The sequence below is a fragment of the Salpingoeca rosetta genome, assembly GCF_000188695.1.
Source record: "Salpingoeca rosetta unplaced genomic scaffold supercont1.1, whole genome shotgun sequence".
Classification (NCBI taxonomy): Eukaryota; class Choanoflagellata; order Craspedida; family Salpingoecidae; genus Salpingoeca; species Salpingoeca rosetta.
The window spans coordinates 2015088-2035126 of NW_004457740.1; the positions used below are offsets into that span (position 1 = coordinate 2015088).

The 20039-nt window shown below is 54.1% G+C and overlaps 4 protein-coding genes and 1 non-coding gene across 5 annotated transcripts; 2 read left to right on the forward strand and 3 right to left on the reverse strand.

The window, feature by feature from the left end:
- Positions 1–15: 15 nt before the first annotated feature.
- On the reverse strand, positions 16–1055 carry PTSG_00453 (uncharacterized protein). The gene is made up of 2 exons (XM_004998946.1): positions 831–1055; positions 16–453 (listed from the first exon to the last, which is right to left on the reverse strand). Exons 1-2 carry the CDS (start codon positions 990–992, stop codon positions 403–405), a joined length of 213 nt encoding a protein of 70 aa, XP_004999003.1. The 5' UTR covers positions 993–1055; the 3' UTR covers positions 16–402.
- A 209-nt stretch (positions 1056–1264) lies between these two features.
- On the reverse strand, positions 1265–7495 carry PTSG_00454 (uncharacterized protein). Its single transcript, XM_004998947.1, has 19 exons — positions 7388–7495; positions 7093–7168; positions 6766–6816; positions 6609–6631; positions 6215–6261; positions 5947–6026; positions 5668–5699; positions 5308–5421; positions 4872–5003; positions 4577–4652; positions 4196–4302; positions 3809–3874; positions 3559–3681; positions 3217–3327; positions 2918–2989; positions 2540–2685; positions 2308–2386; positions 1857–2021; positions 1265–1602 (listed from the first exon to the last, which is right to left on the reverse strand). The coding sequence occupies exons 1-19, from the start codon at positions 7412–7414 to the stop codon at positions 1411–1413; spliced, it is 1719 nt and encodes a 572-aa protein (XP_004999004.1). The 5' UTR covers positions 7415–7495; the 3' UTR covers positions 1265–1410.
- PTSG_00455 (uncharacterized protein) lies at positions 7458–9482 on the forward strand. Its single transcript, XM_004998948.1, has 6 exons — positions 7458–7499; positions 7733–7778; positions 7881–7992; positions 8200–8330; positions 8604–8716; positions 9042–9482. Exons 1-6 carry the CDS (start codon positions 7497–7499, stop codon positions 9186–9188), a joined length of 552 nt encoding a protein of 183 aa, XP_004999005.1. The 5' UTR covers positions 7458–7496; the 3' UTR covers positions 9189–9482.
- Positions 9483–9726: 244 nt separating this feature from the next.
- On the forward strand, positions 9727–9800 carry PTSG_20050. Its single transcript has one exon. It is a non-coding gene; the product is annotated as a tRNA-Ile (tRNA).
- A 272-nt stretch (positions 9801–10072) lies between these two features.
- Positions 10073–17702, reverse strand: PTSG_00456 (uncharacterized protein). Its single transcript, XM_004998949.1, has 11 exons — positions 17485–17702; positions 15493–16977; positions 15052–15256; positions 14712–14830; positions 13883–14109; positions 13577–13694; positions 12946–13230; positions 12591–12790; positions 12087–12171; positions 11708–11926; positions 10073–11334 (listed from the first exon to the last, which is right to left on the reverse strand). Exons 2-11 carry the CDS (start codon positions 16948–16950, stop codon positions 11302–11304), a joined length of 2949 nt encoding a protein of 982 aa, XP_004999006.1. The 5' UTR covers positions 16951–16977; positions 17485–17702; the 3' UTR covers positions 10073–11301.
- Between the last annotated feature and the right edge of the window lie 2337 nt (positions 17703–20039).

Genomic DNA, 20039 nt, shown 5'->3' on the forward strand with positions numbered 1-20039 from the left:
TGGTTGCTTGTTTACTGGAGCGTGTGGTGTTGATGGAGGTGTACAGTGGTGTAAAGCTCGAAGGACGCTGCCAATGAGGCACGGTGTAAGGGTGCTGGTGGAGTGGGGTGCAGTGGGAGGAAGGGAAAGGTAGCTGAGACAAACTAGCTTGGTTGGTTGGTCGTGCCACCGTTGTGAAAGACAAGGGACGAACAAGAGATGTACAAAGGGAGGGGGTGCAAGTCCGGGCTGTTCTATGAACAGTCCCGTCAGTCGAAGAAAGGAGACAGTGTGATACCGGCGATAACCACAGAATCATGCCACAGGGGGGGGGGGTCGCGCACTGAACGCTTTTTGGCCCTTTGAGGTCGCGTGAGCACTCCGCTTTGCTTCCTTCTTCTTTGACATCATCAGCAAAGGTGCTTACTCCTCCATGGGCTTGATGTCATACCAGATGCCCTTGCGAGTGCGGTACTGAGAATGTGTGTGTGTGTGTGTGTGCGGTTGCGAGAGAGGGTGAGGAGAGGGTGAGGGTGAGTATGGGTGTGTGTGGGGCGGGGGAGAACATGGAAACAGCAGGGCTTCGTCAAGCAGTGACTCGACGCAGCACACACAACAACACTTCCATCAAGCCCAACCCCCTCACACACACACTCACATCACACACACGCACACACAAACACACACACACTCTCTCGCTCACATCACACACACAACACACAACACACACACACACACACACACACACACACTCTCTCTCTCTCTCTCTCTCTCTCTCTCTCTCTCTCTCTCTCTCTCTCTCTCTCTCTCTCTCTCTCTCTCTCACACATCACACACACATCAGCACTCACGAGGAAGACGGCGGTGGCGACAACCGTGCCGAGAGCAATGTAAGCAGGGGTGTAGCTCTTGGGAGGAACGACCTCAGGCGCGAGCATGTTCTCCCGAGCAGTCGTGGACATGGAGCGGCGTGCAGCCTGACCAACAGCACGGGCAGCGCGAGCGGCGAACATCGTTGTGGTTGTGGTTGTGGAAGGGCGTCAGGCTGGAAGTCGAGCGGTGAATGAACAAGTGAGAAGAAGAGCAGAGATGTGGCCACGTGGGCAGCAACATCGTGCAAGGCGCTCGGTGACCATGACGTCATCCTCAGTGACGTTCGGGGATGCGCATGTTTAGAATTTCGGTGGCGTTGCCTGGTTTGTGTGCTCCCTTTCCCGTGTCCCTCTCTCGTTCTCTCGCACCACCACCACCACCACCAAAGTTCTCCAGTTGCATTGATGCAGAGTGCTCTTTCTGCTGCCTGTTGCTGTTGTGACTGATCGACGAAACAAAAAAGTACCCATATCACAGTCACGCTGCTGCACCCAAAACCACACGCGAGAGCACACACAAGCACACACAAACACACCGTCACGACATCACACTCGACAATCAGTCCGTTGAATCCCTTCGGCGCTGCGGAGTAAACATGTCTCCGCTGTCATCAGCGCTGGCGCCAGAGGTGTTTGGGTTGGGATCGCCGTGGGGATCATACGCGCTGTCCTCCATCATGTTACTCAGCGCTTTGGGGTCAAGCTCAGTTGCGCGGCTCAGGGCCAACGCTGCCTTATCAAACCGGCCCATCTATGTTGTGAAACATGCAACCCCGGCGAATGCGTAAGTCCACCAAGGCCAAAGGTTCAAAACTAAAGAGCAGTCCTGCCTGCCATGCTGCTTCCATACACACACGCACACACACGCACACGCACACACACGCACACGCATACACACGCGCACACATACACACGCGCACACACGCACACACACGCACACACACACACACATACACACACATACAGAGCTTGGCATGACATGACAAGTGCACACAAAAAGTGCACCTTTCTGTAAATCTTCTCCAAGAGGAAGTAGAGTGACGGCTCTTTCGGGGCAACGGCCTTGAGTCGCTCTGCGTCCTCCAGCGCCCGGTTGAGGCGGCCAAGACACAGCATCACGCGCGCGCGCTCAAAGAGCACCAGCGGGTTCTCTGGCGCAGTCTCAAACGCCTGGACATGAAGCACGAGGGGTGTGAGCGCGCAAGAGAGAGTGTGTGTATGTGTATGTGTATGTGTGTGCATGTGTGCGTGCGTGTGTGTGTGCGTGTGTGCGTGCGTGTGTGTGCGTGTGTGCGTGTGTGTGCGTGTGTGTGCGTGTGTGAGCAATTGTGTGTGTGAGGGGGAGAGAGAAGAAGATAGCCACGCAGGCCACACATGCACACCAAATTCACAAACACAGAGATGAACCGGGCGTCGGACAACAGAGAGTTCATGGCAGTTGTGCTAAAGGGAATACCTTTTGCACGTGACCAAAAGCTTGCTGATACATGCCCTTGGCAGCCACAACCTTGGCCAGGAAGCACCGGAGCACAGGGCTAACATCAAAACAAGAAAAGTTAGTGGTCGATAACAGCGCGTGTGAGATTACCAACCCATGAAAGGAGCAGTATGTCAACAAACTTCGAAAACACCAAACACACACACGCACGCACGCACACGCACGCACGCACGCACACGCACACACACACTTGTTTGGGTTGATTTTGACGGCCATCTTGAGGTAGTGCTCGGATTCTTGGAACCTGTGCTGCTTGTCCTTGAGCACCCCGAGACCAAACAGGGCATTGTAGTGTCGCGGATTGATGGCAAGCGCGCTGTGGTAGCATTCCTCAGCCTAGGCAAAGCATTCATAAGCATGGGCATGCGTGAGTGTATGTATGCGTGAGTGTATGCATGTGAGAGAGCGACTGTGTGTGTGTGTGTGAGATTGCGAATCACTCGTGACGGGCACAAACAAACACGGGCGGCAGGCAGTTCACAGGCCATCGGCCTCAAGCCAGCAGCCGCCTTTAAGTCATGGCTATTGGATACTGTACAATGCAGAAGCAATGCAACGGCACGCCTACCCGCTGATAGTGCTCATTCTGGAACGTTTCGTGACCGAGCAGCGTGTAGCTGTACGAGAAGGTGGGGTCAATCTGCCAGCAAGGTGAGCAGTGCGCATGCAAAAAGCACATGTAAAAATGGTTATAAGTACATGTGAGCGTATGGGCGTGCAACGAGCGCGGAAAATGCCGCACGCATGCGGAATAACAGATGTCATCGACAGCGAAATCAAAAACGGAGATACTGAGTGGTTGACAGAGCTCGACAGGCTGGAGGGCAGGTGCAAGTACCGAGTACATACACTGATGCACTCACCCACCTGGATGGCTTTCTCAAAGCACACGACCGCCTTGTCGTGCTCCTTGTGCAGACTGTAGTTGTTGCCGGCCGCACAGCACGTGATGGGTGACTCGATGCTAATTTCGCCCAGCTACAAAAAAAAAACAAAAACAAAAAAAAAGGAGCATGGTGCAGCGCGCAAGCGTGTGCTCAAGTGAGTGTGAAGGAAGGGACACGAACACACACACACACACGAACACACACACACACAGAACACAAAAGAACAAGCACACGCACTCGCACACACACACACGCACGCGCACAGGAATACAACCTGTTCACACACACACACACACACATTGTCATGCACACACCATCACACCTCGTTTGCCAAGTAAGAGAGTGCTGTTTTGTCCTTGAGGTGCCAGAGAACGGTGCTGAAGATCTCCATGTCCTGCAATCGACACATGTCCAGACGCCGCGAGTGCCGAAACGCCAGATTTGCCTGCGATCACATGCGAGCGCAGACAGCGTTGAGATGAGAACATAATGGTGATGGCGATGTGGACAGTGACGAAGGGCAGCCACACAGCAAAGTAGAGGTGTCAAGCTTAACAGGTACGGCTACGCACGGCGTGGTAGTCTGCAAGCTCAAAGTATGCCTGTCCAAGCTTTGCCTGTGCCCACGCTGTGGTAACCTGAAACGACGTGTGCGCGCACGAAGGGCAAACCAAAGCACCAGACGATTGATGGTACGAGAACGACGCGTGTGCAAAAGTCAACTCGTCGGCGAGCAGCAGTCAGCACTTGACTTGGCGACAGGTACGCTGTCACACACACACACACACACACACACACACACACACACACACACACACACACACACACACACACACACACACACACACACACACACACACACACACACACACACACACACACACACACACACACACACACACACACACACACACACACACGGTGTTGCACAAAACGCAAAACGCGGGCAGCGGTCATACGTGAGCTCTTGGGAGCTCCTCCAGCGTGTTGATGGCGTCATGGCACTCAAACAGATACAGGTGGCGGACGACTTGCCCACACAGCGCCAACAACCGCATGCACGCCTCTGCAGCGAAGAACGAGCGCAGGGCACGCAGCATCGCACGATACACAAGCACGGGCATGAGCTTGGGGTAAGGATGAGAAGTAAACCCTAACCATGCCATCCTGTACACTCGGACACAGACACACAGATGACCATGCAGACACACGCGCACGCATTCTGATGCAGATACACACACGTACCCGCACATACACGCACGCACGCATTGTATGCACACCAAGACACATACACACATATTTGCATTAGCATTTGAGAGGTGCCAGCAAAGCGGCCTCACCGTGGCTCGCTTGGAGCAGAGCAGACGGTGCACTGTTCTCTTGGGTTGAGGCGCTGTCGGGGGCATGCGGCAACACCTGTCCATGATGGTGACGCGCGGATAAGATGACAACCGTGCTGATCATGCGACTCGTTTGCTCAACACTGTTTCACAACACACAGCAGCACCACACATACCACACAAACACGCACACACGCGCGCACACACACACAAGCACATTTACAAGCACACACACACACACTTGCCACACCACTTGCCACACACGACACACCACCAACAGACAACACGAGCCCACCTTGGAAGACCGCGACGACGATGCAGCGGCCTGCGGAGATGTGGCCGGCGATGGCGTTTCTGCCTTCTTCGAGTCGCGGTTGCGCCAGCTGCGCCGCGCCGCACGTGGCATCAGACGGGACATGCCAGTGACCTGTACGGGACGTGAATGGAAGCGAGACAGCCGCCAGCAGCACCGAACAGATGCACCAGCCGACAAGCACAAACATACGCACGCATCACTCAACGTCAGTATCGGTGTGTTATTAATGCACAAGTTGAAAGGCAGTATCACACACACATGAACATAGATGCTTCGACACACACACACATGAACATAGATGCTTCGACACTCACTCACGCACACAGAACCACGCACAGACACACAGAACCACACACACACACACACAACACACTGACACGCGCACACATTCTCTCTGTCTATCCGCCATGTTCACCTTGCGCGGGGACTTGCTGTCCGAGGACCCGCGAAGACGAAAGCTTCTGCGCGGCGGCGGCTCTTGGTAGCTTGGCGAAAACGCGGGCGCATCCGGCGACACACCGTGGTCTTGCTGCTGATACATTGATTTGGTGGCGGTCAAACAACGGTAACAGGCACCAAGGATGAGCGTCACCATTGTGCATGCGCGTGTCGCAGTGTGTACCTGGCTCTGTGTGTCGTGCACTGTTTGGTTCAAGATCGTGGCGGCACATATTGAACCATCGCACCACACCAGCATGAATACACACAAAAAACACACAAGCACACGTGAGTGTTTGGAGTCAGCATGGATGTTGCAAGCATCGATGGTGCGAACCTCCTTGCGTCGGTTGCGACGGAAGTAGGAAACTGCAATAAAAACAACGATTATCGTAGGAAAACTCACGAAGGCGTGTGAGTGAGAGGCGCATACTCATGGCAATGACAGTACATGTGCTCCAGCATATGGCAGCATCCAGAGCCCACACACGCACTCTCAACGGTAACACCAGCAAGACAACAAACAACCGATGCATCGCCGTGTGAAAGTGTATGTGACAGTGTGTGAACGCTGATGTTGGGCAAGTGGGTGTTGGTGCCTGATTATTTCACGCACTTCTGCTGGAAGGCGGGGATGCGGTGTACGAAGGGCTTGGCGTTGCGAGGGCACATAGGCGATTCACAGGCAGTGGTGTCCTGCTCGTGTAAGTCAACGCACACACACACACATACACATACACGCACGCACGCACGCACATGTACAACATGGAGTTACTGCGAGTGTGGAGCCGCATGGTGGATGTCCGCGCAATTACGGAAGCCCAAACACAAATGTGATTGGAACAGCCAGTCAGCACAGCCATACAGATTCACAATCTGCGTACGGTGTGTTGGTGTCTTCCAGCGAAGCGGTGGGAAGTGGCGTTGTCAACTGCAAAGGCAAAGATGGAAGAGCAATTTAAGACGTTTCACAGGTGGAAGTGGTCAGCTCAGTCGATAGACGCACGTGTGTGTGTGTGTGTGTGTGTGTGTGTGTGTGTGTGTGTGTGTGTGTGTGTGTGTGTGTGTGTGTGTGTGTGTGTGTGTGTGTGTATGTGTGTGTGCTGCATGCAATAGCGAGCCCGCTACAAAAACAAGAGCACTCTCAGTGATCATCTCTCAAGATTCGGGCAGCACTCGGTTGATGAGATGTGTGTGGGCGAATACTTACGACTGTGTCTCAAGGCAGCATCGACAATACAGGTAAATGGCCTCCGGCAAAGGGTTGTTTGTCAGCACCGAGATGGCATGCTTCTTTTCACCTGCGTTGATAAAGGGGTATGTGGGAAACATGACGATCCGGGCCGTGAGGCTCGTAATACTGAGACTGCAAGGGAGGGGCCGCAAAGAACGCAAAGGACGCCATCAAACGCTTAGACCCTCAAGAAAACCTTACCAGCTCCGTAATAGCATTTTCCAAGCAGGAAGCGCGAGTGGTCCGTTGGCTCTGTGCATCGAACATGGGCCGTTTGAACAGGAGTCATGATGAGAGTTTGTATGTGCATGTGCGTGAGTGCATGTGCGTGAGTATGTGTGTGCGTGTGTATGTGTGTGCGTGTGTGTGCGTGTGTGCATGTGCGTGTGTGCGTGTGTATGTGTGTGCGTGTGTGTGCGTGTGTGTGTGTAAATGTATGCGCGCGTTTGCTTGTCTGCCTTTAAGCATGTGTGTCTGCGTGCTCATCCGTGAGGGTGCATTGTACGCTTGTCCAGCGCATGCGAGTACCTTCTGCGACGAGCCGTTCTGCCAGGAAACAGGCGTCTTCAAACTGCATGAGTCCAAGGGCATCTTGGACCGCAGCCTTGTAGTGTGTGTGTGTCAGATGTGAGGGCGCACAAGGTTCCACTGGGGAAGGGCCAGCACACAACATGCAGCCATCCATGACACACAGAGCACAACGGCACAACCGCACGCAACACATCACACACACACACACACACACACACACACACACACACACACACACACACACACACACACACACACACACACACACACACACACACACACACACACACACCTCCAGAGCTGCGCGACATCCAAGCATCGTCGTTTGCAGCTGTTGCCGATCGCCGAAATTTTCAAGTTGGCGGCATTCAAATTTTGTGGTGTCCAGGGCAGTTGCGGCAATGGTGTGTGTGTGTGTGTGTGTGTGTGTGTGTGTGTGTGTGTGTGTGTGTGTCTGTGTGTGTGTGTGTGTGTGTGTGTGTGTGTGTGTGTCTGTGTGTGTGTGTGTGTGTGTGTCTGTGTTTGTGTCTGTGCGTGTGTCTGTCTGCCCGTCTCTCTCTCTCCCTCTGTGTGTGTGTCGATCTGTGCACTGCATAGCTAAATGTGCGTGTGTGCGTGCGTGTGTGATTTCGCGCAGGGCTCGGGATCATCGCTGCCGGAAGACCAGCGAGCGTCAGATGTGTGTGAGTTCATTGACAACGTCTGTGCGTGAGCGTGTCTACATTTGTGTCGTCGTCCAACCCGGGTTGTGACAATACGCTGTGGCGCTTCACTATCTTGAACAGACACGGAGAAGGAGATCAAGACGCTTGTGAAGCAGCTGAAGAGCATTGGATGCATCAACAACAATGTCGTGAACGTTGACACCTTTTTCGCCGCGTTTTGCCTCGATGACAGGTCTACAACTACACTATCTGCCGTGCGTTCACGTATCGTGTATGTGTTTGTGTGCGGGCATACGAATGCCTCTGCGTGTGTGTGGTTGTGTGACTGTGCAACCTGTATATGCGAACCTTGCAACGCTTGGGCGATGGTGCTTGCTCTCTCAGCAGAGAAATGCACAGCTATTGGACGTGCGCTCACATGATAGCACCGCGTTATCAGACCTTTGGTTCGAGACATGGTCCTAGCAGCGCTGGGAACAGACACACCGCGCGCCTCCTGCCCGCTTCCAACCTTCATTAACTCCATGGGCCAAGTCAGCTCAAAGGCATCGCCGAGCAGCCGACTTGCGCGTGAGTTGCAATCCACAAAGTATTACCATGCTCTTTGCATGTTTTGTTTGCTTTCCTGCATGACTGCGTGCTTTGTACATGTTGTGCAAGCGTGCTTTGCGCTTGTATGCCATGTGCGTTTGTGTGTTCATCGTTTGTCTGTGCGACATGATTTCCCTGTGATGCGTGTCAGGGCCGCTACCTGCACTTGCTTGCTGCGCTTTGTGTCAGGTTGTCGGCTGTGCATGCCCATACTCATGGTATTGCTTCATCTCACTTTGTGGTTTGTGCCAGTCCTTGCATCTGCGCTTGGGGCTACAGAAGGTCAGCCTCCGCCCTGGGATCGCATTGAGCAGCACCTTCGGGACACAGCATTTGCTCGCCTGCCACAGGACATTGCAGAAAAGGTCGGTACCTCTTGCTAGAGGCAGTGCACCGACCATCGTCTGGTCCACACATCACAGCATCAGCACACAACAACAACAACAACAACACACACACACACACACACACACACACACACACACACACACACACAAACACACAAACGCACACACACACAAACGCACACACACACACAAACGCACACACACACACACACAAACGCACACAAACGCACACAAACGCACACAAACGCACACGCGTCCACACAAACATGCAGTACGCGCTTACTGACACAGCTTGCACCTCATGTGAATACATGTGCACGTTGATGACGCCTGGCGCAACTAGGAATTGGACACGCTTAAACAAGAGTATGAGGAGTTGAGTGCTGTGCCTGACAAGCTGCCCACGTTTGCCGCCAACATCGACTTGCACATGTACACATTTGATGCGATTGCCCTGCGTGAGTTTGGCGGTGTGCAGGGCACACGCTGAATAACACCAGTGGAGTGCATCTGGGTTTGGTGTTGTGTTGACAAAGTGCGTAGTGCATTGGCGTTCCCTATCTTTATTCCTAAATGACCAGCTTTATTCCGCAACTGTATGTGCGTGCGTGACTCGCGTTGCGTGAGTCAGTATGTCTTGCGTGAGTCAGTGTGGGTGGTCCTCAGCGCAAGAGAGGGTGCTCCTGTGGTGGGATGGCAAGTTGATGACGCACCACACTCGCCACAGGATGGGGATGGCCAGGCAATGGAGGGAAGGGGCGCCAAGTGAGGCTGTGGAGACCTTGTGTGCGTGTGTGTGTGTGTGTGTGTGTGTGTGTGTGTGTGTGTGTGTCCTGTGTGCCCGAGGCAAAAGACCTGGACACTCGGGCAAGGCACTAGTGCAGGGCAGGTTTGGTGTTGTCTGCACTTCTCTTTTTGTGTGCCTGTTGTGGTTGCTTGCTTGTGTGCCTGTTGTGGTGTGTCATCAACAACCAAGTGTGCCTTTGGATTGTATGAGCAATTTTCTCCGTTCTCCACAACAAATTGAAGCTCCATTGGCGCAGTTGGTTAGCGCGTGAGTCTAATAAACTCAAGGTCATCAGTTCGAGCCTGGTATGGAGCAACCAACGTTTGTTTTTCTTTTGTTTTTCTTTTTTGCTGGGCTTCTTGCTTGCTTGCCAGGCTTCTTGTTTGCTTGCAGGCTTGCCTTGAGACCCAACCAACATAAAAGAGACGACAACTTGCTAGCAGGAGAAACAAGAAACAGTCCTTTTATCCCTTGTTCACTCCACTCTACCAGTCTGCTTGCAGCTTTGAGTTCTCCTGATTGCAAACACTACAAGCACTGGCACACACACGCGCGCGCGCACGCACACACAATCCCGCGCCGTCTTGCTTTGGTCAAAACCCAACAGTGTACTTCCTCCGTCAAACACAAGCACACACACATCGGCGCCCCCAGCACACAGAAAGCAAACAAACCCAAATGGGCGTGGGACAACCGCGGGTGGGACGCATGCTCAATTAGCGTCAGGCAAGGGCGATTATACAGTAGCAAAGTAGAGAGAGAGGGAGAAGAAGGACGAGATGAAAAATGAGCAACCCGCAGACTGCGCTGCGGGTTCTCTTGGGGTGAGAGGGAGGGAGGAAGGGCGGACGCGAACAAACGGGAACGAGCAGCAGTCAACACACTTCTCAGTCAAGAGCCCGGGAAGAGGCTGCTTGAGGGGATTTGGGATGAGAGGGAATAAGCATAGAGATGATACATCTATACATTGAGCGGAAACAAGAAAGGAGGGAGACAAGGGAGAGAGGGAAGAGAGAGAGAAGAGAGTACGGTCTGGTGCTTCAGTACAGATACTGTCATCACATGAACGACAGCAAGATACAACCACAAACAGCCCAGAATAGAGGCGAGAACGGCGACGAGCGAGCCTGTCGTTAACCAGAAGGATACGTTTTGGGGAGGGGGTGGAAGGCAGTGACGGTGTGAGAAAGTGAGGTCAGGGTGTGATGGGGTGCACTGTGCTAGGGAGAAGACGAGAAAACAAAGTACAAGATCAGCGAAGGGAAAGAAGGAACGAAGGAACGAAGAGAGAGAACAAAAAGAAGTTGTGACACTGACAACAGAAGAACAGACCAGCAGAGCACTACTCTGCTTCAGCGCCAGCACACAACACACAAGAAGACCGGAGAGAGAGAGAGAGAGAGAATGAAAGAGAGAGAGAGAGAGAGAGAGACGCACACTTGCATACAACAACAACAAAAAAGACAAGTGTACGAGTGCGGTAGCGACTAGTAGCTGATGGGAAGCAGCCGTAGTCGACTCTAAGAGCACCCAAGGTGATCTTGCAGCGAAATGTAAATTCCCAAACCTCAACAGCCCACAAGTCTTCGCAAATAGGGCTGAAAGGCTCTAGCAGCTGCGTTCAAGAGAAGGCGGTTGAAAAGCAGAAAGAAGAGCAAGAGAGCAAGAGAGAGAGCAAGAGAGAGAGAGAGAGAGACAAACAAAGCGCCACACAAACGAGGAAGACGAGACCAGGCGAGCACATGTCGCAGTTGACCAAACTCACCACAACAGAGACGAATTAGCTTAGCCAAAGAGGAACGAGGTTGCAAATGCATTAAGCTTCCGTGGGCAGCAGGAAGGACAAGCCCTGCAATCACAACAGTCACAGGAGACAACAGGAGGCAGTGCAACGTGTGCAACAAGACAAGCCATGTCGTGAGATACAAGTGGGAAGAGCCAACGTTAGATTAGAACACATGCTCGTTCGTACGCACGTCTCACAGACGTCACAAGCCAAAACCATGGACAACAACAACAACAACAACATCGGCAGCACAATGACAACAACAGCCCGTCAGAAGGTGGTGCATGTGATTCTCTTCAGCACGTGACGCAAAGGTCACTCTGATACATCTTGATTCAAAACACGAGTTCATCACCCGGACACAGTCAAACAGCGACATACATACACAAGAGCAACCAACAGTACAAGGAACAACGGAGTGCAAAGAAAGACGTACCTTGCGCTCCAGCGTGCGCTTAAACAGCGCCTCGTTCTTCCTCTTCTGGAAGGAGGACAGGTCACCGCCCAGGGCAGCGGTGAGCTTCTTGGCGGCTTCCTCGCCCTTGGCTTCGTTCATGGCGGCAACAACCTCAACAACAAAGCTGAAGGGGTTCATCAGCGGCTTGAGCGTGGACTCATCCTTCAGCAGCGTCTCAATCTCGTTGTCGTCAAGACCCTTTCCAATGATGCCACCACAGGACCAAGGAGCAAAGAGTGTGAGTGAGTGCCCAATATCCGCCACGTAGCGTAAAACTAGAACAGAAGCACACTCAGCGACGAGGCACAGACAAAACTGATAAATGCAGTGGAGCTCAACATTCACAACAACAACTCACGTTGACAACAAACTGCGCCAGGAATGCAGGGGCCTTTGGCGAGTCCATGCTGTCGTCATCGAGCGTCTCCAGGCGGTCGTGCGTGCTGTGTACACCAACCACGAAAGATAGATACGAACAGATACGAAGATGATGGCGTGACGCAGGCAAGCAAGCAAATAAACAGCGAAAACAAAAACATGGTGTGAGAATCACGCGCAGGTCAGCACTCGGGTGGGGAAATGAGGAGGAGCAGAATCGATGGCACACAAACACACAGCACAGCGACAAGATGTCTCAGTTTAACGAGATTATTTGCTCGTCACGGTATGCACCTCCAAGTAAATGAAGGGGCATTCAGGATTAGCATGGTTAATTCACATCATAGACATCTGGCCAATCACTGCCGCTAAAAAGCTCGAAGCTTCGACAAAGGCCACACACAAAAATACAAAAACAAGAACACAACGCAATGCGCAACAACATGTATCGATCACACACACACACACACACACAGCGGCTTACGCTTGCAGGGCGTGCTTGTGGGTGAGAATCTTCTCGGACATGAGCTTCTGCAGCAGCTGGAGGAGGGCCTCGCGCTTCGGGGCCTTGATCAGACCAAACAGGTCGGCCACAAGCTCAGACACAAACACGTGGTACTGGTCCTCGCCAAGCTCACGCACGCACGCGTACAGCTCTTTGTCGTCCTTGTTCAGCACATACTCCTGCGCACGTGAAATGATTCATGTCAATCATTGGGTGGGGGCAAGCGAGCAAGAGGAAATGATCAGTGGTCGAAATGGGGTTGTGGACGGACATGTGAACACGACCAACCCAGTACACAAACACAACACTCGACACAGCACGCAGAGCGAAGCACCTCAATGGTGTTCCTGCAGGAGCGCTTGAGCTTGTCGAGGTCCTGGGCGGGCTCGGCGGCAGGGGTCTCAGGCTCGGGAGTGGGCTCAGCCTCGCCAAGGAGCTTGTAGCGGTTGGCGGGCTTGCTTGGGGCCGGGGTGGCTGACTGGCTTCCGGGCGGCGTCGGGCGGGAACCGCGGGAGAAGCGGGACGCCTGGTTGGCGCGGCGCATGGGCGCAAGCTTGCCCTGAAGACCAATCTTGTTCACGTCGCGGCGCTCCTGCGTCATCTTTGCCTTTGCACCCGGCTGTACGAGGAAGAGAAAAACATTGGAGACGAGACGAGCAGAGAGAACGAGCAGAGAGAACAGGGGTGAGTCAAGACGTTGTTGGTGGCACAATGGAGCACTTCTGCGATCGTTACGATACAGCAACAAATAGTAAAGATACAGCAACAGACGAAACTGGTGGGTGGTGGTCAGAGACATGATTCATCGTCATGGGCTCCAGCGCTGGCTTTCATCGCCCGATCAGACGACACTTCCTATTGATGTTCAAGAATCATGTAACAATCATCATGCCACCACCATCAAAATCTTGTATACAGACGTGCTCTGTGTGTGTGCGTGTGTGTGTGTGTTGTGTGTGGCATACCTGTGAGGAGGAGCTGGTGCGCCTGCCCTGCAGTGGGCGGCCATGTGACTTCATCTCAGCCTGCGCCTCGGCAATAACATCCTTGCGCTTGCGCGGACCATCTTCAGGCTTGACCCATCTGTGGGGTGTGTGATGCAAGCAGTCATCATCATGACCGGAGCAGTGGTGAATGAGTGAAAATGTATGGAAAAACGTGAGGCTGTTAAGAGTGCGTCGACTTCATTGCACGCCCAATCCCCCTTCACACACGCAAACACACACACTCTCTCTCTGCCTCTCTCTCTCACACTCACACATGCAACGCACCCCTTCTTGCGAAGGTCCTTGATGTCCATGATGAAGAACTGGAGCTTGTTGGGGATGTGCTTGCAGCCGGAGAGTCGGCCGAGGTACTCCTCGAGAAGCGGCTTCTGCTCCTTCTCAAGCTTGGCGCCTGCCTTCTCCACAATCTTGCACATGCACATGACCGCGTCCTCGGCCTCGTTCTGCTTCCAGTACGTCTCCACAACCTGCTTGAGCAGGTCAAGGCTTACCTGCAGTGCATGGGTGGTGCGGATCGAAACGGTGAGAGCAGCGCCATCACAGTTACTTGGCAAGCAAAACATCAGAACGAAAGAAAGTACAGGGAGATGAAGGAAGAAAGCGCACAGCACGCGGTTGAAAGCCGAGCGCAGAAAGAAGCACAAGAACAGCACGAAGGGAAACACAGAAACGACAAAGAAACGGATTGGGTTGAATGTGTGCTCAAGGCATGAATGCATGCACTCGTCCACTTTCATGCAATGCATAGTGGTATTGACACCATAACGCATGCTTGCGAAAGGAGCGATAGCTTGTGCACAACTATTGTAAACATATAGTGTCGGTCTTGGCCTGACTCGAACAACCATCGAGATGGGGATAACTCAAGGCTGCAGATACCACTTCGGCCGAAAAAAAAAAGAACGAAAGGAAACAAACCCACGACGGAACGTACACAAATCGTAGAATGGCGAAAGAACAGGGAACAAGAACAAGAAGAAGAAGGAGGAGGAGGAGGAGGAGGAGGTGATGTTGATGTTGTTGTCGCTGTTTTGGTGTTTGTCGTGCTTGGTTGCTGTTGGGTAGTCGCATTCAACCCTGCACTGTAACGTACCACAGTTTCGTTGAAGAGCTCAGCGACAAAGACAGCGTTGCCAATGAGCTTCTGGCGCTTGCGGTTGAGCGTGTACAGCTCGTCGCCCTGCTTCTGAAGCTCGGGATCGTTGGGGTTGCCTACGCAGACAAAGTTGTAACAAACAAAGGGGGAAGGACAGCGAGGAGAAGTAGGAGCAGAGTGATGTGAGACCACTTCACTTGCAACGAGACACAAGCACCAAAGCGGAACAATGCACGCGTACTCAAAGAAAACAAACGCAACATGCACGTACAAACATACGCAAACAAACATGCACGTACAAACATACGCACGCAAACACGCACACAGAACAACCGACCTTGCTGCAGCTCCTTGACAATCTTCTCGAGCTTCTTGATCTCCGTGTCAAGCGTCTTGAAGTCTTCCTGCACATCCTTCTTGCAAATGGCCAGGAGCTTGTTCTGGAAGGTGGGGAACTTGGCCCCCATACTCTCCGTTCGCGCTCTGCTCAGGGACTTGCACAGCTTTGCGTAGATCATGGAGAAGAACTCGCTATCCTTGGCCTGTGATGGGCAACAAACCGCATGCACGTACGTTCAGGTGAGGACAACATAGGGACATGCAATTAAGCGAGATACAGGATCACCACTTTGCTCTTTTGCGTCAAGAACAGAGCGTCACACTTGGAACAAGAGCGACGCATAGCGCCAAGACAAGACCGACACATCTCGATTCGCACACATGCACGCGCGGTTCCGTTCAAACACAACCATCACACGGCAAGGATTTGGGGTCGTACCGTGTCCTGGATGAGCTCGATGAACTTGTCAAACTCCTCGCTGTCAGGAGGGAGCTGCTCTGCCTCCTGGATAATGTCAAGGACAATATCGTCAAAGTTGTCCAGGGTGATCTTGCCCAGGTGCCCACGAAGGTTGCCAATGATGCTCTGCTCGCCTCGCTTGAATGCGTTCTCGGAGCGCTTGAGTGTGACATCCGTGTCGGGGATGTGGACGGAGATGAGGTGTGGGCCGCGGGCCTGGGGTGGCGGCATGGGCCGGCGACCACCGCCGCGACGGCGGGTGCCACCAACAAGCAGCGAGGAGGATTGGTTATTGGGGCCTGGGCGAGGCTGGCGGCGGCTCGGGCGATCATCTGTGCGGGCGCGGCCGAACTGGTTGAGCGGGTTCTTAGTGCCTTGAAGAAGACCACTGAGCGACTTGTTGGGGTTGGTTGGCGACTCCCGGCACTGGGGCTTCTCGCGCAGGCTCATCATAAAAGCCATGGTGTAGGGGCCCTCAAAGGGCAAGGGAGATGGTGGGGTTTGGTCTTCTTCCTCTTCCTCTTCCTCCTCTTCCTCCTCTGCTTCCTCTTGTTGTTGCTCCTGCTGTTCCTGGTCAGCGGGATGCGCTTGCTCGCTAACGGGCTGTTGTGCTTGCGTGGCCTCGGCAGCCTGGGGCGCAGCGCTGCTGGCTGGTGCCTCTGCCTTTGGTGCTGGGGCTTGCTCCTCTTCCTTCTTGCTGGGCTGCTCGGCAGCAGCGGCGGAGGTGGTGGCGACGGCAGCCGGTGCCGGGGCTTGCGGCTCGGGTGCCTTGGCGTGCTCCTGGGCGGGCTTTGCGTTCTTGTCCGCCTCCTCTTCCTTGGGCTTGGTAACCTCGAAGAGGCGCTTGGGTCCTGTGGGCTTGGTAATGGTGGCGGCCGGGGGCGTGGCTGCCTCCTCCAGTTCCTTCTGCGGCTGCTGGACTGGCTTTGTGGCGTCGCCTTGCACCTCAGGGGTGGTCGGGGTGGACGGCTTATCTCCGAGCTTGAAGAGCAGCGTGCTTCCGGCCGGCTTGCTGCTCGGCGGAGCAGATGGCGTCGTGGTGGTGGGGTTGGTTGCGGCGGTGGTGGAAGCTGGCATGGTGGGACCCGTGCGCAAGGGCATGGGCTGGCGCTGGCCGTGCTGGTGAGGAGGCTGGCCAGGCATGGTGTGTGGCTGCAGCTGCTGCTGCTGGTGCTGCTGGGCAATCATGTGCGAGCCATACGGGCTGGCGTAGGAGCTGGGCACGCCCATGGGCGTCGTGCCGGCCTGCATTTGGGCGTGCATGGGCGGGGCGCCGCGAGCCCCATAGGCGTTGGGCGTAAAGTACGGCACGGACATGCTCGGCTGCGGAAACGGCACACCGGGGTGCTGAGGGGCAGAAGGGGGAAGGTTGGAGTACGGCGACTGACTGTAGTGGGAGTACCCTGGTGGGTACTGGGACTTGTTGTGGCGCGACATTGCTGCTGTCTCGTTCGCAGGTCCTCTCTAACACAATGGAAGCAAATCAGAAGAGACGAATACGCAGAGGCCAGGAGATCCAGATAGACAGATAGATAGACAGATAGACAGGTATTGGGCAGGAAGGTAGACAGAGAGAGAGAGAGAGAGACAAGAAGGGAGGCGGAACGCCAAGGCGCAAAGTGAGACTCGGTAAGGGTTGGTGGGGTTGATGTCAAAATGGGTGGCTACACGCAACACGTGAGCTGAAGGATTGTGTGGTGGCTGATGCAAGTGAGATCGGGGTGTGGCAGGAACAGAAATCGCGAACAAGTGGAAGACAACGACGCAAGTGTGTATGCGTGTGCGTGTATGCGCGTGTGGGTGTGTGCTTGAAGAAGCTGGTGTTGATAATGGATGGTGATGGCGTGGGTGTATGCGTGGGTGGGCGGTGGATGACTCCGAACGAACGATCACAGCACTCTCAAGATCAAGCAAGAGAAAATGTGCGCACCCTCATCCCCATGAGACAGCACCTGAGCTGCGCGAACTTACAAGAGGGTGGACTCCTGAGGAGTGGAAGGGGAGAAGGATAGGTGGGTTGGTTTCGAGTCCTTGAGTGAAGGTCGTGTAAGGGGGGTTCCGAAGTGTGTCAGCGAGATGGTGGGTGTCCACGAGGTGAGAAGGTCGAGTGAGAGAAAAAAAGGCACAAGCAACCACCAACCAACCACATGCACGCAAAAGAAACGAGCAACGCAGCGTGCACGCAGGCGAAAACGAGCAAGAAGAAAATTCGCCACCACACACGTGGTTTTTTTGCGCGGTTGACAATGCGTCCTCTGCGCTTACACGCGGTGGATACAACGTCAACAAAGTGTGTGTGTGTGTGTGTGTGTGTGTGTGTGTGTGTGTGTGTGTGTGTGTGTGTGTGTGTGTGTGTGTGTGTGTGTGTGTGTGTGTGTGTGTGTGTGTGTGGCGGGACAACAGGCAAACGCGTGCCATGTGCGCCCCTGAGCTATAAGCAAAGTGGCTTGAGTGAAACGGACCTTCTTCTGGGGGATTGGGTTGTTGACGGGGAAAATGCTACGCACAACAGTCTTCATCTTGGATTCGCCCTCCTCGTCCTCGTACGTTCGGTTGTACGAGACCTGAAACACGGGTATGTGCATGACCATCCAAAGAGCAATATCAGGAGGAGTGTCTCTGTGTCTGTCTGTCTGTCTGTCTGTCTGTCTGTCTGTCTGTCTGTCTGTCTGTCTGTCTGTCTGTCTGTCTGTCTGTCTGTCTGTCTGTCTGTGTGCCTGTGTGCCTGTCTGTGTGCCTGTCTGTGTGCCTGTCTCTCTGTCTGTCTGTGTCAAGCGGCAAGAACAATATTATGCCCTTGCCTCGATGGGGTACACGTTGGCATCCTTTGCAATGAACTTCTTGACGCGGAACGCTTTGCTGAGGGCGGCAGCCTGCAGTAAGAGTTAAAGAGTGTGGCAGTCAGGTGAATGTGTGAGCGTGTGTGTCTGTGTGTGTATCTCGATGTGGATATAAGCATGCGTGCATGTACGTGTTGCATGCATGTGTGGCGGGCTGGCGCCGGCGCGTTGTGGGAAGAAGATGAGACATGCAAACGTCCAAGAGAAAAAAGATTAGCAGCATTGGAGGGCCGTGCAAGCACGTTTATGGCACACACCTCGTATGCGGCACCAAGGGCGCACGCCTCGTCACCGTTGAGGTTCTTGCCGAGCTCAACACCGCCGGTCAGCCCAAGCAGCACATCCTGCACCTTGGGAATGCTGCGAGGCACATCGTACGGGTAAGGGGGAGGTGGTGAGAACATGAACAGGCACGCTGCCAGGCATATGTGACAAGGGAGAGGCTTGGAAAAGTAGCACTGATTTGCCCACACTTGTAACAACTCCACAAGAGGCACAAGACACACAGCCAGAACAAACCCAATACCAGCCAACCGGAGGCTACACTACGAAGCCCAAGCAATAACACCAACCCCAGCACAGCCCAACCCAAACCAAGCAATTTCAAAACGCAAGCGCACCGAACAGCGCCGCCGATGATGATGAGGGAGCGGATATCCGCCATGGTGATGTTTGCAGACTGGAGCGCAGCGAGGGCGGGCTTGTCCGCGCGCTGCAGCAGGTCGGCACCGAGTGTTTCAAGCGTCGCCCGCGTCACCTGCACGCGGAAGTCAAGATCCTCAAATACGCCCTCAACCTGGCATGTTTGTGTGTACACGGCGGCGGCGGCGGCGGGTGTGAGCAGGCACGCGAGCGTTGTTCTGCTTGTGCATCATCATGCAATCGACAATGGCGCAACACCCGTCTCCCAACTTGGACTGACGTCACGACACTGCACAGGCACATGCAACAGATACAACATGTATCGATGTTCCCCCACGGGTGTTCGCAGAGCGCATACGCGCCAAGGATGGGGGCCGACCTGTGCAAACGTCTCTGTGTTTGCGCTGAGGACCGTCTTGACCTTCTGTGCCTCCTTAAGGAGCTTGGCCATTGCGCGCGGGCTCTTCGCTGGGTCGCCCTTCAGCTGCGCCGCCTTGGCCTTCTTAAACTCCGCAAGCAGATGGTCGCGCAGGCGCAGGTCAAGCTCGAACCCGCCGAGTGTTCGGTCGAACCTGCCAACGTGAGGAGGAGAGGCACGGAGGCAAGCAGGGTGTGAGAAGGGCTGCTGTTTCGTTGCGGTGTTGTGGTTTGTGAGAAGGGAAGTGCGCTGGGGTACTGCTGTGGTGATGTGTGGCGTGATGTCGCTGTGTTGGGCGTTGTTGCGTTGAAATGGTTGGTGAACAGCAAGGAAGGAATAGAATGACCCACCCGATGCCCTTGACCTCCAGCTGTGGCGTCTTCTTCTTGGTCTCCTTGTCCTTAACCATGCTGAATGCTGCCGCCAGGAACACCACGAGAAGCAGCCGTATGAGCACGGGTGTGTGTGTATGTGTGCGCGTGCGTATGTGTGTGTGTCTGTGTATATATGTGTGTATGTGTGGGTATGTGTGCGCGTGCATGCGTATATATACATATATATATATATATATATATGTGTGTGTGTGTGTGTGTGTGTGTCGTGTGTGTGTGTGTGTGTGTGTGTGT